Source organism: Lampris incognitus, chromosome 16 (genome assembly GCF_029633865.1).
Source record: "Lampris incognitus isolate fLamInc1 chromosome 16, fLamInc1.hap2, whole genome shotgun sequence".
NCBI lineage: Eukaryota > Metazoa > Chordata > Actinopteri > Lampriformes > Lampridae > Lampris > Lampris incognitus.
The window spans coordinates 4,969,779-4,980,817 of record NC_079226.1 but is presented as its reverse complement, the minus strand read 5'-3'; the positions used below and the strand labels follow the sequence as shown (position 1 = coordinate 4,980,817).

General features: G+C 50.4%; 1 protein-coding gene across 1 annotated transcript in view; it reads left to right on the top strand.

Annotated features, from left to right (window-relative positions):
- The first annotated feature begins 404 nt into the window (after positions 1-404).
- Positions 405-11,039, top strand: part of mdga2a (MAM domain containing glycosylphosphatidylinositol anchor 2a) — a 235,533-nt gene continuing 224,898 nt past the window's right edge. Inside the window, exon 1 of the mRNA XM_056296137.1 lies at positions 405-814. Within this exon, the coding sequence (XP_056152112.1) occupies positions 742-814 (73 nt within the window). The 5' untranslated portion in view covers positions 405-741. The remainder of the gene's footprint in view (positions 815-11,039) is intronic.

The following is an 11,039-nucleotide window of genomic DNA, read 5'->3' as shown; positions in this document are numbered from 1 at the left end:
GCCTTCGTTACTCGTTACTTTCCATCTCTGCGTAACAAACCGGCCGTCGCGAATCGTCGTGACGTCACGCTTCCACCTGGCGGATTTCCCGGAGAGCGCAGCGGCTCATCCGCCGTCACTGCCCGATCCGTGCCGGAAACCCACGGAACCTCCCCCTCCCCTCCCCTCCTCCCCTCCTCCCCTCCCTCCTCTCGGAGCGCCGTGACACGCCGCTGACAGGAAGGACCCCACCGGATGCCTCCTCCATCAGAATGCGTCCCTCCGCCGCTCGGGCGCGGAACCTGCCCGACTTAGCGGAAGTGGCGGCGGGCGCGGCTGACGCGCGTTACCGGGTAACGGACACCGACGACGTTTTCCCGCCCCGTCCTCTTCCTGCCACAATGTCACCGCCAAGGAGACGCTGGTGAGACACCTGCCGGTCCGCCCGGGCGCACGGAGCGCGGTCTGACATGCCGCTCGGTCCCCGCTCGCCATCACCATCCTCCTCCTCACCGCCGTCAGAGGCAGAATACAAGCGGGGGCGAGAGCCGTCGGTGGCGGCTGGGAACATGAACGGGAACGGGCGGGTTTGACGGGCGGCGTTCGGAGGAGAAATCGGCGCGCCGGGTTTCGGCTGGAGGGGGGCACGCCGGCGGGAGGGCGGTGAGCGGAGCCGCAGGCAGCAGCGTCGCACCGCCCGGCGGAGAGGAGCCGAGTCCCCGGCCTGCGGGTGATGCGGACGCCGACACCGAGCAGCTGAAGATGGGCTTAGTCTTCCGTCTCCTCTGGCTCTGCAACGTCTTCCTGGAGGGCGCGCGGTGTCAGGGCGTGTACGGTAAGAGACACAAGCCCGATGCCAACCCCAAGCCGCACACACTTGACCTTGTGAACGCACGTGTGTGTGTGTGTGTGTGTGTGTGTGTGTGTGTGTGTGTGTGTGTGTGTTCATAGTTATAGTTCATCACTACCTTGTTCATTCAGCCAAGTTACATTCAGCCCAGCCTGTGTGGGACAACAGGTAGGATGCGTGTGTGTGCGTGTGCGCATGCGTGTGCGCGCTGCTTCCTCAGTACGCCGGCAGGCCCGCGTCTGGGTACCTGTGCAGCCTATGTGTGGTCTCTGCCGTTCCGATCTAGAAGTCACACCGTTGAAAAGTGCTCCGCAAAACCAGACGCGCCTCCTTGCGCGTGAGCGACGTCCCGTCCACCCCTCGGTACGCGTGTGTGTGTGCGCGTGCGTGCGTGTGCGTGCGTGCGTACACGTGTACGTGGCAGTGCGTCAAAGTGGCCGTCAACACAAAATCACTGAGGCGGCATCTCCAAGCAAAATATTGGACTTGGCAGACGGGTGGGTATGATGCTCAGCCACGCACACCAAGTTGGAGGAGATGAGCGCTGGCATGGGGGGGGGGAGGGAGAGAGGGGAGAGAGGGGGGGGGAGGTTGAGCCGATGCAGCACTGCAGTCTCCTTCCCCCGAAGGAGCTGTTTGGAGAGAACTTCTTTTCTCTCTCTCCTCGGTCATGGGAACGGTCTGAAATGACTAAATAAAAAATATAATAATAATAATCCAAAAACAAACTCTTGTACACGGACTGGATTTCTATATTCAGGCCGTGTAGAGTAGGCCTATGGATGCGGGGTAGGTGTTACCATGGTTACCTCCGTGGATGTGGGTTTGGATTTGTCATGTTTGGTGTATTTACAGAGCAGCAGCATGGGAGGTTGTGGGCCAGAAGGTGGCAGAGGATGGAGCAGCAGTAGAAGTATGACTAAAAGCAGTACTCAAAAGTATTGGCCGAGGTAGTGAGGATAGTACCAGCAGCAACAGTAGTGGTAGTGGTTGTAGTAACAGTCGTAGTAGTAGTAGTGGCAGTAAAAGGAGTGGTAATATCAGGGGTAGAAGTGCCATCATTTGCAGTAGTAGTAATGGTAGTAGCAGCAACAGCAGCAGCAGCAGTAGTAGTAGTAGTAGTAGTAGTAGTGGCAGTAAAAAGAGTGTCCATATCAGGGGTAGGACTCTCATCCTTGTCCGTAGTAGTAATGGTAGTAGCAGTAGAAGACGCAGTAGTACTTGTCTAGTACTGATGATACTTGCAGCGGTAGTATTATCAAAACCAACAAGTGCAGCCTTGTGATATTTAATTGTCATGCTCTGCAAAGTTAAAGGGAACACGTGTTTTGCAGTTTATGAGATAAGCAACAGAAGAAGAGTGAAGGCAGAGGTCATGCTGGGTGGTGCAGGTGGAGGCTGCCCGGTACACGGCGGCAGTATATCAGTCAGTAGGCTGCGCTACTGGGAGCGGGGAGGGCAGCGGAACAGACAGAGCTGCTTCTCTTTTGTCCGTTATCTTCTGTGAAGACTCTCCAGGTCCAGTTAATCCGAACCCAGAGGAGAACTAGACGGGCCCTCGGTTCTACAGGACCACCATTCGGACCTCACTGAACTCACCGCTTTACCTTCTCGCTGCAGTTTGATTGGTTACCGTTAGGTGGTCACGTGACCACATCAGGGACATCGCCGGTGTGACAGGGCAGCTATGACCACATTATAGAGAACATCTCTGACTGACAGATAGATAGAGAGATAGAGAGATATGGATGGATGATAGATAGAGAGAGAGAGAGAGAGAGAGAGAGAGAGAGAGAGAGAGAGAGAGAGAGAGAGAGAGAGAGAGAGAGAGAGAGATAGATAGATAGATAGATAGATATGGATGGATGATAGATAGATAGATAGATAGATAGATAGATAGATAGATAGATAGATAGATAGATAGATAGATAGATAGATAGATAGATAGATAGAGATGGATGGATGATAGATAGAGATGGATGGATGATAGATAGATAGATAGATAGATAGATAGATAGATAGATAGATATGGATGATAGATAGGGATGTAGATGGATGGATGGATGGATGATAGATAGATAGATAGATAGATAGATAGATAGATAGATAGATAGATAGGGATGATAGATAGGGATGATAGATAGGGATGGAGATAGATAGATAGATAGATAGATAGATAGATAGATAGATAGATAGATAGATAGATAGATAGATATGGATGATGGATATGGATGGATGATAGATAGATAGATATGGTTGGATGATAGATTGATAGATATGGGTGGATGATAGATAGATAGATAGATAGATAGATAGATAGATAGATAGATAGATAGATAGATAGATAGATAGAAGATGTACTTCAGGGTGTCTCCCTCACTACTGTGACACCAGCAGCTCTAAAAGACAGATTATCTGTAATCTTATATGGTAAAGATTACAAAGAAGAGGGCGTGTGTTACATCACAGACAAGCAGGACACACACATACACACACACACACACACACACACTGTATTATTCTGTGGACATCCGGTGTGGCCTGTTGGGAGCTCTGTTTAAGCCAGTGTAATGTAATGCTGTCGGTAAGTAGTGGCGGGAGAAATCCAACTTCCATAGATTTTCCAGAAGCGTCATCATGAGGGCGTGTCCTGTTGTGGGCGTGTCTTCGTGTGGGCGTGTCCTCCAGGGGGTGTGTCAGCGGCGCAGCGACAATGTAAACAGGGATTATAAAGGTCTAGCGCCGGGCCCACAGAGCGTAGAGAGACCTTATGCTTCTCTGACACTCTCACTTCCTGCTGACGAAATGCAAAATGAACTTTCCTCCTACTTGCCACGTGTCCCCACGTCTCTCTCCGTGTCTCTTTTCTGTCGTCATGACCATTCCGGTTCAGCGGGAATATTTATTACCTATGACTTCTTCATTGCTGTTGCTTGTGTAACGACCACGGATGACTAGACTCGCTAGCCCGTGGCTAACGGGTCGGACCCTTTAGTCGACTGGTTAACGTGGTCGCCCATGGTGCGGGAGACCCGGGTTCGCGTCCCGGTTGCGGCGGTTCCCGGCTGCCCCCCGAATTCGCTACATTGGTGTCAGAAGTGGGAAGGTGAGACCCTGAGGCCATCGGAAGCATGTGTGCTGAAGTGCGGGGATGCGCTTCCCGAAAGAGGGGGGTAGTGTAACGACCACGGATGACTAGACTCGCTAGCCCGTGGCTAACGGGTCGGACCCTTTAGTCGACTGGTTAACGTTGTCGCCCGTGGTGCGGGAGCTCCGGGTTCGCGTCCCGGCTGCGGCGGTTCCCGGGCTGCCCCCTGAATTCGCTATGCTGGTAATGTAGGAAGGGAAGCTTGTCCTTAAGGCATCGCCCCTCCATGCTGAAGTGTAAAAGGCCGTGCTGATGCTGTTCCGCGGAGCAGAAACGTTTGGGGGGCATTTCCCCTCCCTGACAGGAGAACGGGACGGCCCGTCTGAGTCACGTGTCGTGTCTTGGGTGTCACGGTCGTTCTTAGTGTGAGTCACGTGTGCGTTCCTGTTGAGACGTGGGAAAAATGATGCGGTTGTGTTTGGGTAAAACGCCAACGCCCCGCTCCGCCGGAATCAAACCGTCTTCAAAAAGTCTTACCTTTTGAATGTTGCTGCTTTTGATGTCTGTGGTTAAAAAGCAGGAGGTGCAGTATGTCTTTTGATCAAAATCAAGAACTATTCAAATCAGCGCTCCTCCTCCTCCTCCGTCCAGGAGCCCCTCAGCGGTTCTCTGGCATCCTGGGCCACGTGTTTCACTTTCTGAGCTGAATGAGAAATCTCTCAAACATGAACCAAACATCCCACCACCACCCCCCTCCTCCCTCTCGCTTCTTTCTTCTCCTTCTTCTCTCCCTGCTCCTGTCTCTGGACGCCGTGGCTCCGAATCTCAGTTCATGTGTTTCTGTGTGAGGAGAAAGGAGAAGTGGAATTTAAAGGAAAATTACGCTGACAGTCTGCGCACGTGCAATTTAATGTAGGTTAATGATAAAATCCTCACTGTGCCAAAGATGGTTTGGCTGCATCAGGTGCTCCTCTCTCCACCTCCTCATGTGTGAGCGTCCTCGAGCACTAGCCCACAGCATCTAGCTTGCATGGGGAGATGGGGAGACAGGGCTACACGGATAAAACAAACTTTATGTGACTCCACGACCGTCAGTGTGGAAGGTGTGATATCCAAATACTCTCAGACTTCATTAAGCAATGAGGACACTCGGGCCTCCACCTTACACGTGTTCTACAAGCTAGCCAGCGCAGCAGTGATGCTAAACAACGCCGATTGGCTGCAATTAAAACCGATATTTCAGCACGTACGTGTGTGACACAATGACTGCGTTTACATGATGTTAGAAAAAGTGGACTTATTGTGTTAGTCCGACTGAAACTGGACTTCTAAAACACATGTAAACGCGTCAGTCCCACTGAAGTCGCACTACATCGCATTTCTGGAAGTGGGACTAACACGCCTAGGTGATGCGGTTGGGGGTGGATTTACTCTGGCATGTATACGCTTCAATCAGCCCCGAACTGGCCTAGGCGTTCTGCGCATGCTCCATAGTTCCCGCGGCGGTCTTTCATCCAATAGCAACCAGCTGAAAGGGAGCATATCGCCCCCTACCGTACCGGGGTCGGACAGACTTTCGTCAACAAGTCGATTCTCCCCCGGTTCTTGTGTACCGGGCCAACGACAGTAGTCCAATTACACGGCCCAGTCGAGCTGTAACCGTAGCTCCACTTCACTGTGCGTGTAAACGCACTGACTGATGCCACTCGTAGAATAAGAAATTACATCTATTTTCTAAAAATATAACTCATATCGGTTTCATTTGATACACCTCTATCTAGTCAGGGCACAGTCTATAGAAATGAGCAAATATACAAAGATAATTCCCTGAAATGATGGCGGTTTGTGATTTTGCGAAATTGGCTCATTGACCCCCCCCCTTCCATTTTACACCTACTGCGCCCTGCGCGCCGCTAGTGGCCGTTTACAGAGCTGCGCCCCTCTCACTCAGAGTAAACTACCGTCGACTGTGTGCTGTATCGATGACGTTACTCTGCCCCGCCTTTCCCACAGCGCCTACATGTACCAGGGTGCATTGCGGCACGCTCTGGTTTCTGTTATCCGCGAAATCCCCCGAGCAAACGTTGTGGGACGTCATTTCCGCTGCTGGATATGTCGTAGGGATGCCCGATATTGGATTTGCTGATATTTGATATGCCGATATTTTCAAACCTACTTTGGCCGATTACCTATAGCGATATATATATACACATCTTTTTGATTTCATCGAAGGGAACAGCAAGTCTCTCCCGCACTGGAATTATAATAACGTGATTTCATAATATTGTAGCGAATTCGGGAGGCAGCCCGAGATACCGTCGCCACAGCCGGGACGCGAACCCGTATCTCCTGCACCGCAAGCGACAACGTTAACCAGTCGACTAAAGGGTCCGACCCGTTAGTCACCTCCTTCGGGAAGCGCGTCCCCGCGCTTAAGCATATCAGCTCCTTCACGCCTCAGGGCGCCTACGCTTCCGAAGGCCTTACGGTCGCTCCATCCCACTTCTGACACCAATGTAGCGAATTCGGGGGACAGTCTGGGAGACCGTCGCCATGGCCGGGACGCGAACCCGTAATTCCTGCACCGCAAGCGACAACGTTAACCAGTCGACTAAAGGGTCCGACCCGTTAGTCAAGGACCAACGTGTCTACTTATCCATGCACGTTACAATATTTTGATTTAATTTCACACCAAAGATATGGCCCAGCATGATCTCCAGCTCAGACAGGCATGCTGGGGGTTTAGTCCAATCAGATCGCAGCTCATTTGTAAACAGCCTCTTAGAGCCAATGGAGGACTGTAACCGCCGGTTGGTCCCGCCTACATTAGTTAACCCTTTACTGGCTGTATCGAGACCTTTGTGACCAGAGCTGATCGTCGTTGGGTGAAAAAACAAATCGATATTTCCTATTTCCCGCGATTAATCGACCAGTCGACTACCGTTTGGGGGTAGTTGACGCCAACTGAAACGGAGCAGTCATGAACGCCCCGGTGCGTAGTCGCGCGCTCATCGGAGCGTGCTTATTTAAATATCGGCCACGCGGATCGGCGGAAATGTTCGGCGTTCAGATTTGATCGGCCGATGTCGTGCCGATTGTGCGTCGCTAGAGTGCAGCTGAGCCGAGAGGAGAGGTCTCTAGAGTGGAGGTCAGAGCGGGGATTAAAACCCCGCGCTGAACCAGGCTGTCGGTTCCCTGGATGCTAGCGGAAGTCACGATACACCCCCTCGCAGGTGAAGCAGCCCTCCCTCCTGTCCACTGCCGGCCTGCAGATCCAGAAGCTTCAGGGACGGCTGCAGGCGGTTTACGGGGCCGCCCTGGGGTAGGTGGACAGACGCAGGGCTGAAAAGAGGCACACAACCCCTCCCCAAAAGACAAAGACGTGAAATATTTGGAGCTTTGGTCAAACTGAAGAAAGAGAGTGAGAAGGGGTGAGATAGAAAGACAGTTTGTGAAAGATAGAACGAGAGGGGGAGGGAGGGAGGGAGTGGGACCTGTCCCCCGTTGCTTCTCGTGCACCTCCAGCGGGCCCTGGTGTGTCGTGTTGTTGTCTTTTATGGTTGTGTTGCTGCTGCGAGCTCAACGTTGATATTGTCACCGAGCAAATGTAGTATAACCAGTGGATGAACCGCCACATAGACAGTGTGTGGGTGTGTGGGAGGATTACTGGTCAGAGTGGTGTGTGTGTGTGTGTGTGTGTGTGTGTGTGTGTGTGTGTGTGTGTGTGTGTGTGTGTGTGTGTGTGTGTGTGTGTGTGTGTGTGTGTGTGTGTGTGAGAGAGAGCCAGATGGCCTTTGTGGCCAGAGAATGTTGTTAGGGCAGATTAACCAGATATACAAACGCACACACACAACACACACAGATAGATGAGCTGCATTTGTGAGTGTGTGCGATGCATTGGCACTGATGTGCATAGGTGTTTGCCTCTACGCTTGCGTGTACTGCCGGCGTGTCCCCTGGAGGGCGGTGTTGCATTTCTAAAACCAAACTAGACCGGAATAGACGAGCTCCTGGAACCTAAACAAATGTTGACACGCTCATTATGGATCCACGTCCAAGTTGTGTGGTTTGTTTCCCTTTGTCTTTTGTTCTGAAAGTGTCTATATATTGTGCGAGCTAGTTTGGTTTGGTGTGACGTCACATGCAACCTCGCAGACACGGTCCACGCACTGTTGATCCTGTAGCGACCACGGACGACTAGACTCGCTGGCCCTTGGCTAACGGGTCGGACCCTTTAGTCGACTGGTCAACGTGGTCACCCGTGGTGCGGGAGACGCGGGTTCTCGTCCCGGCTGCGGCGGTTCTCGTCCCGGCTGCGGCAGTTCCCGGGCTGACCCCCGAATTCGCTATACTGTTGTGGAGGAGTCCGCATTGATGTGGATGTCCTTACACATGGGTTTCTGTCTCTACATGTCGTGTTGAGCGGCTTTGTTTTGCTTGAAGGCTTCATGTGTGAGGGAACGTTGCTGCTTTGGCACCTCCGGGACACCTCCACGACGCCGGGGGAGTCACGTGACCCTACACCGAAACATAGCAACAGCTAACAGAGTACCTCCGCAGCCCGGGTCTCCCGCGCATGACTGCGCTAACCAGTCGACTAAAGGGTCCTACCCGTTAGCCAAGGGCTAGCTAGCGAGTCTAGTCGTCCGTGGTCCTCACACGACCCCGACGTGCGTCCCCGCGCTTCAGCATATCGCCTCCCTCACGCCTCTGGGCGCACGCGCTTCCGATGTCCTCGGTCTCACCGTCCCACTTCTGACACCAAAGGAGCGAGGTCAGGGGCCAGCCGAGACGCGAACCCGGGCTGCGCTACCAGACCCCTTAGTCCAGTGTTTCTCAACCGGGGGTACGCGGACCCCTAGTGGTCCGTGGTGTCATTGCAAGGGGTCCGTGAAAATAAAATATCTTTTAAAAAAAAGATCCTATGACATTTATAGAAATAGGATTATTTTACTCAAATGTGACAGAGACCTTTATCTACCTAAACTATAAAGGGTAGCAGGACTTTTTTCTCTAATTACATCTGTTTCACAAGTGTAATTTATTGTATTTTGATAAGAGATCTCGCTCCCGTTTGCATTGTTAAAAGTTACTGCATAAAAATTCTGTTGGTACATATATCTGAAAGTTACTTAATACATATTCTGTTTTGTTACATATATCTGAAAGGTACTGCATAAGAATTCTGTTTTGTTACATATATCTGAAAGTTACTGAATACATATTCTGTTTTGTTACATCTATCTGAAAGTTACTGAATACATATTCTGTTTTGTTACCTATATCTGAAAGTTACTGAATACATGATCTGTTTTGTTACATATATCTGAAAGTTACTGCATAAGAATTCTGTTTTGTTACATATATCTGAAAGTTACTGAATACATATTCTGTTTTGTTACATATATCTGAAAGTTACTGCATAATAATTCTGTTTTGTTACATATATCTGAAAGTTACTGAATACATATTCTGTTTTGTTACATATATCTGAAAGTTACTGCATAATAATTCTGTTTTGTTAACTATATCTAAGTTACAACTGAAAGCTCTTATTTTTGCCCCAAAGAGTGAATAAATGCTATAATGCAATTTAAAATGCAGTTTCTACTGTTTCTATCAAATTGCAACCCCCCTCCCCCAAGATCAGGTGGAGGGGTCCTCAGGGTAGATCAAAAATACGCAGGGGGTCCAGGACCCCAAAAAGGTTGAGAACCACTGTTCTAGTCGACTGGTGGCGACTCTTAAAACATCATCAGGGACTCCTCCAGTCTTCACACGGAGTGAATAAGCACTTAAAGAGTTCTTTTACAACAGAAAACGTCCCTTTCGGGGTCCCTAAAGGACCTTCCCATGTCGGAGGTTCCTGGAAACAGCCTGCAGGCTACACGAAGCCTTGAAACGCCGCGGCGGGACCTCCCATCTGACACCGGTATGCACTCTCCCCGGTCCCCGGCCGTTGGCAGAACAGACACTCGGCACCGAAGCTAAGGCCACTCAAGGTTAAATCCAGCAGGGGTGTTTAGATTTGATCTCATGCGGTTTGACAGAATCTTACAGGGAATCACAGCGCACATTGTGATGGCTTCAGTCGTCCTGCTGACATGGTGACTTAAAGGACCGTTGCGGTTTTTAATGGCTCATTTATGCCTCCTTTACGTACGAAAATAAATACGTCCATTTCAAACGACGTAACCGTCACTGCCACGCGTCCTTTACATTGGTGTGGGGCCTCGTGTATCAGTCGTTACTATGGGCAAATTTGTTCTTACACACCCATGGAATTTATTATCCCTCAAGCTTGTCTGACAACAGCAGCAAAGCATGATGGTTATCTGTAATTCCTTCCCCCTGACATCTATTGTCTACCTCTTGCAACGAGCAGTCACCCAAGCCTGCAAAGACTCCAGTGTTAGCCAGGCGGTGTCTGAGCTCAGGGGTTAGCCAGGTTCTACACTGGCCTCTGAGACAAACTTCAGGGCTAACAAATCCCATGGGTTTGTAAGAACAAACTTGTCCATAGTAATGATTGATACGCGAGTTCAAAATCCAATCGTTTTAAGTCCTTTCACAGTTCAAATAAAATGTACTTGCCTTAAAATATTGAAAGTCTTTATAGATTTTTTTGTTTTTCACATTTTCAGTCAAGGTGGCATACTGCCGGAGCTCAGCAAGAAATTGATGAAAGCAGGTTTGGAGTCAGACCATTTAGATTTGTGGATGTGGAATTTACCCAGAATAACCAGAGCTGAATTATATAGCTAATGTTGCTGTCCATCCCATAGAACACAAAATATAACATCACATCAAATACATTAATCTGTACGTTAGTACCCACTTTTCCATTTGCAAAGACTTGCGTATCAATCCAAAATCTGCAAGGTCCACTTCCGTCTAAGTTTGTCTTCGTTTGATGGTTGGGAGAGCTTGGTCTGCTGTGTCCTGTGTGGGCCCAGGGACCATGGTCCTGTCTGGAGCTGCACCTGAGGAGGAAACACCGAGGGCGGTCTGACAGGACGTGGAAGCGGGCAGGCTAAGCTAACTGCTAGCCCATGCAGACCGGCAGTTCTGACAGTCATCCGGGATGGCGTTCGTTCTCTGGACGGCGATGTTTTTTGATTA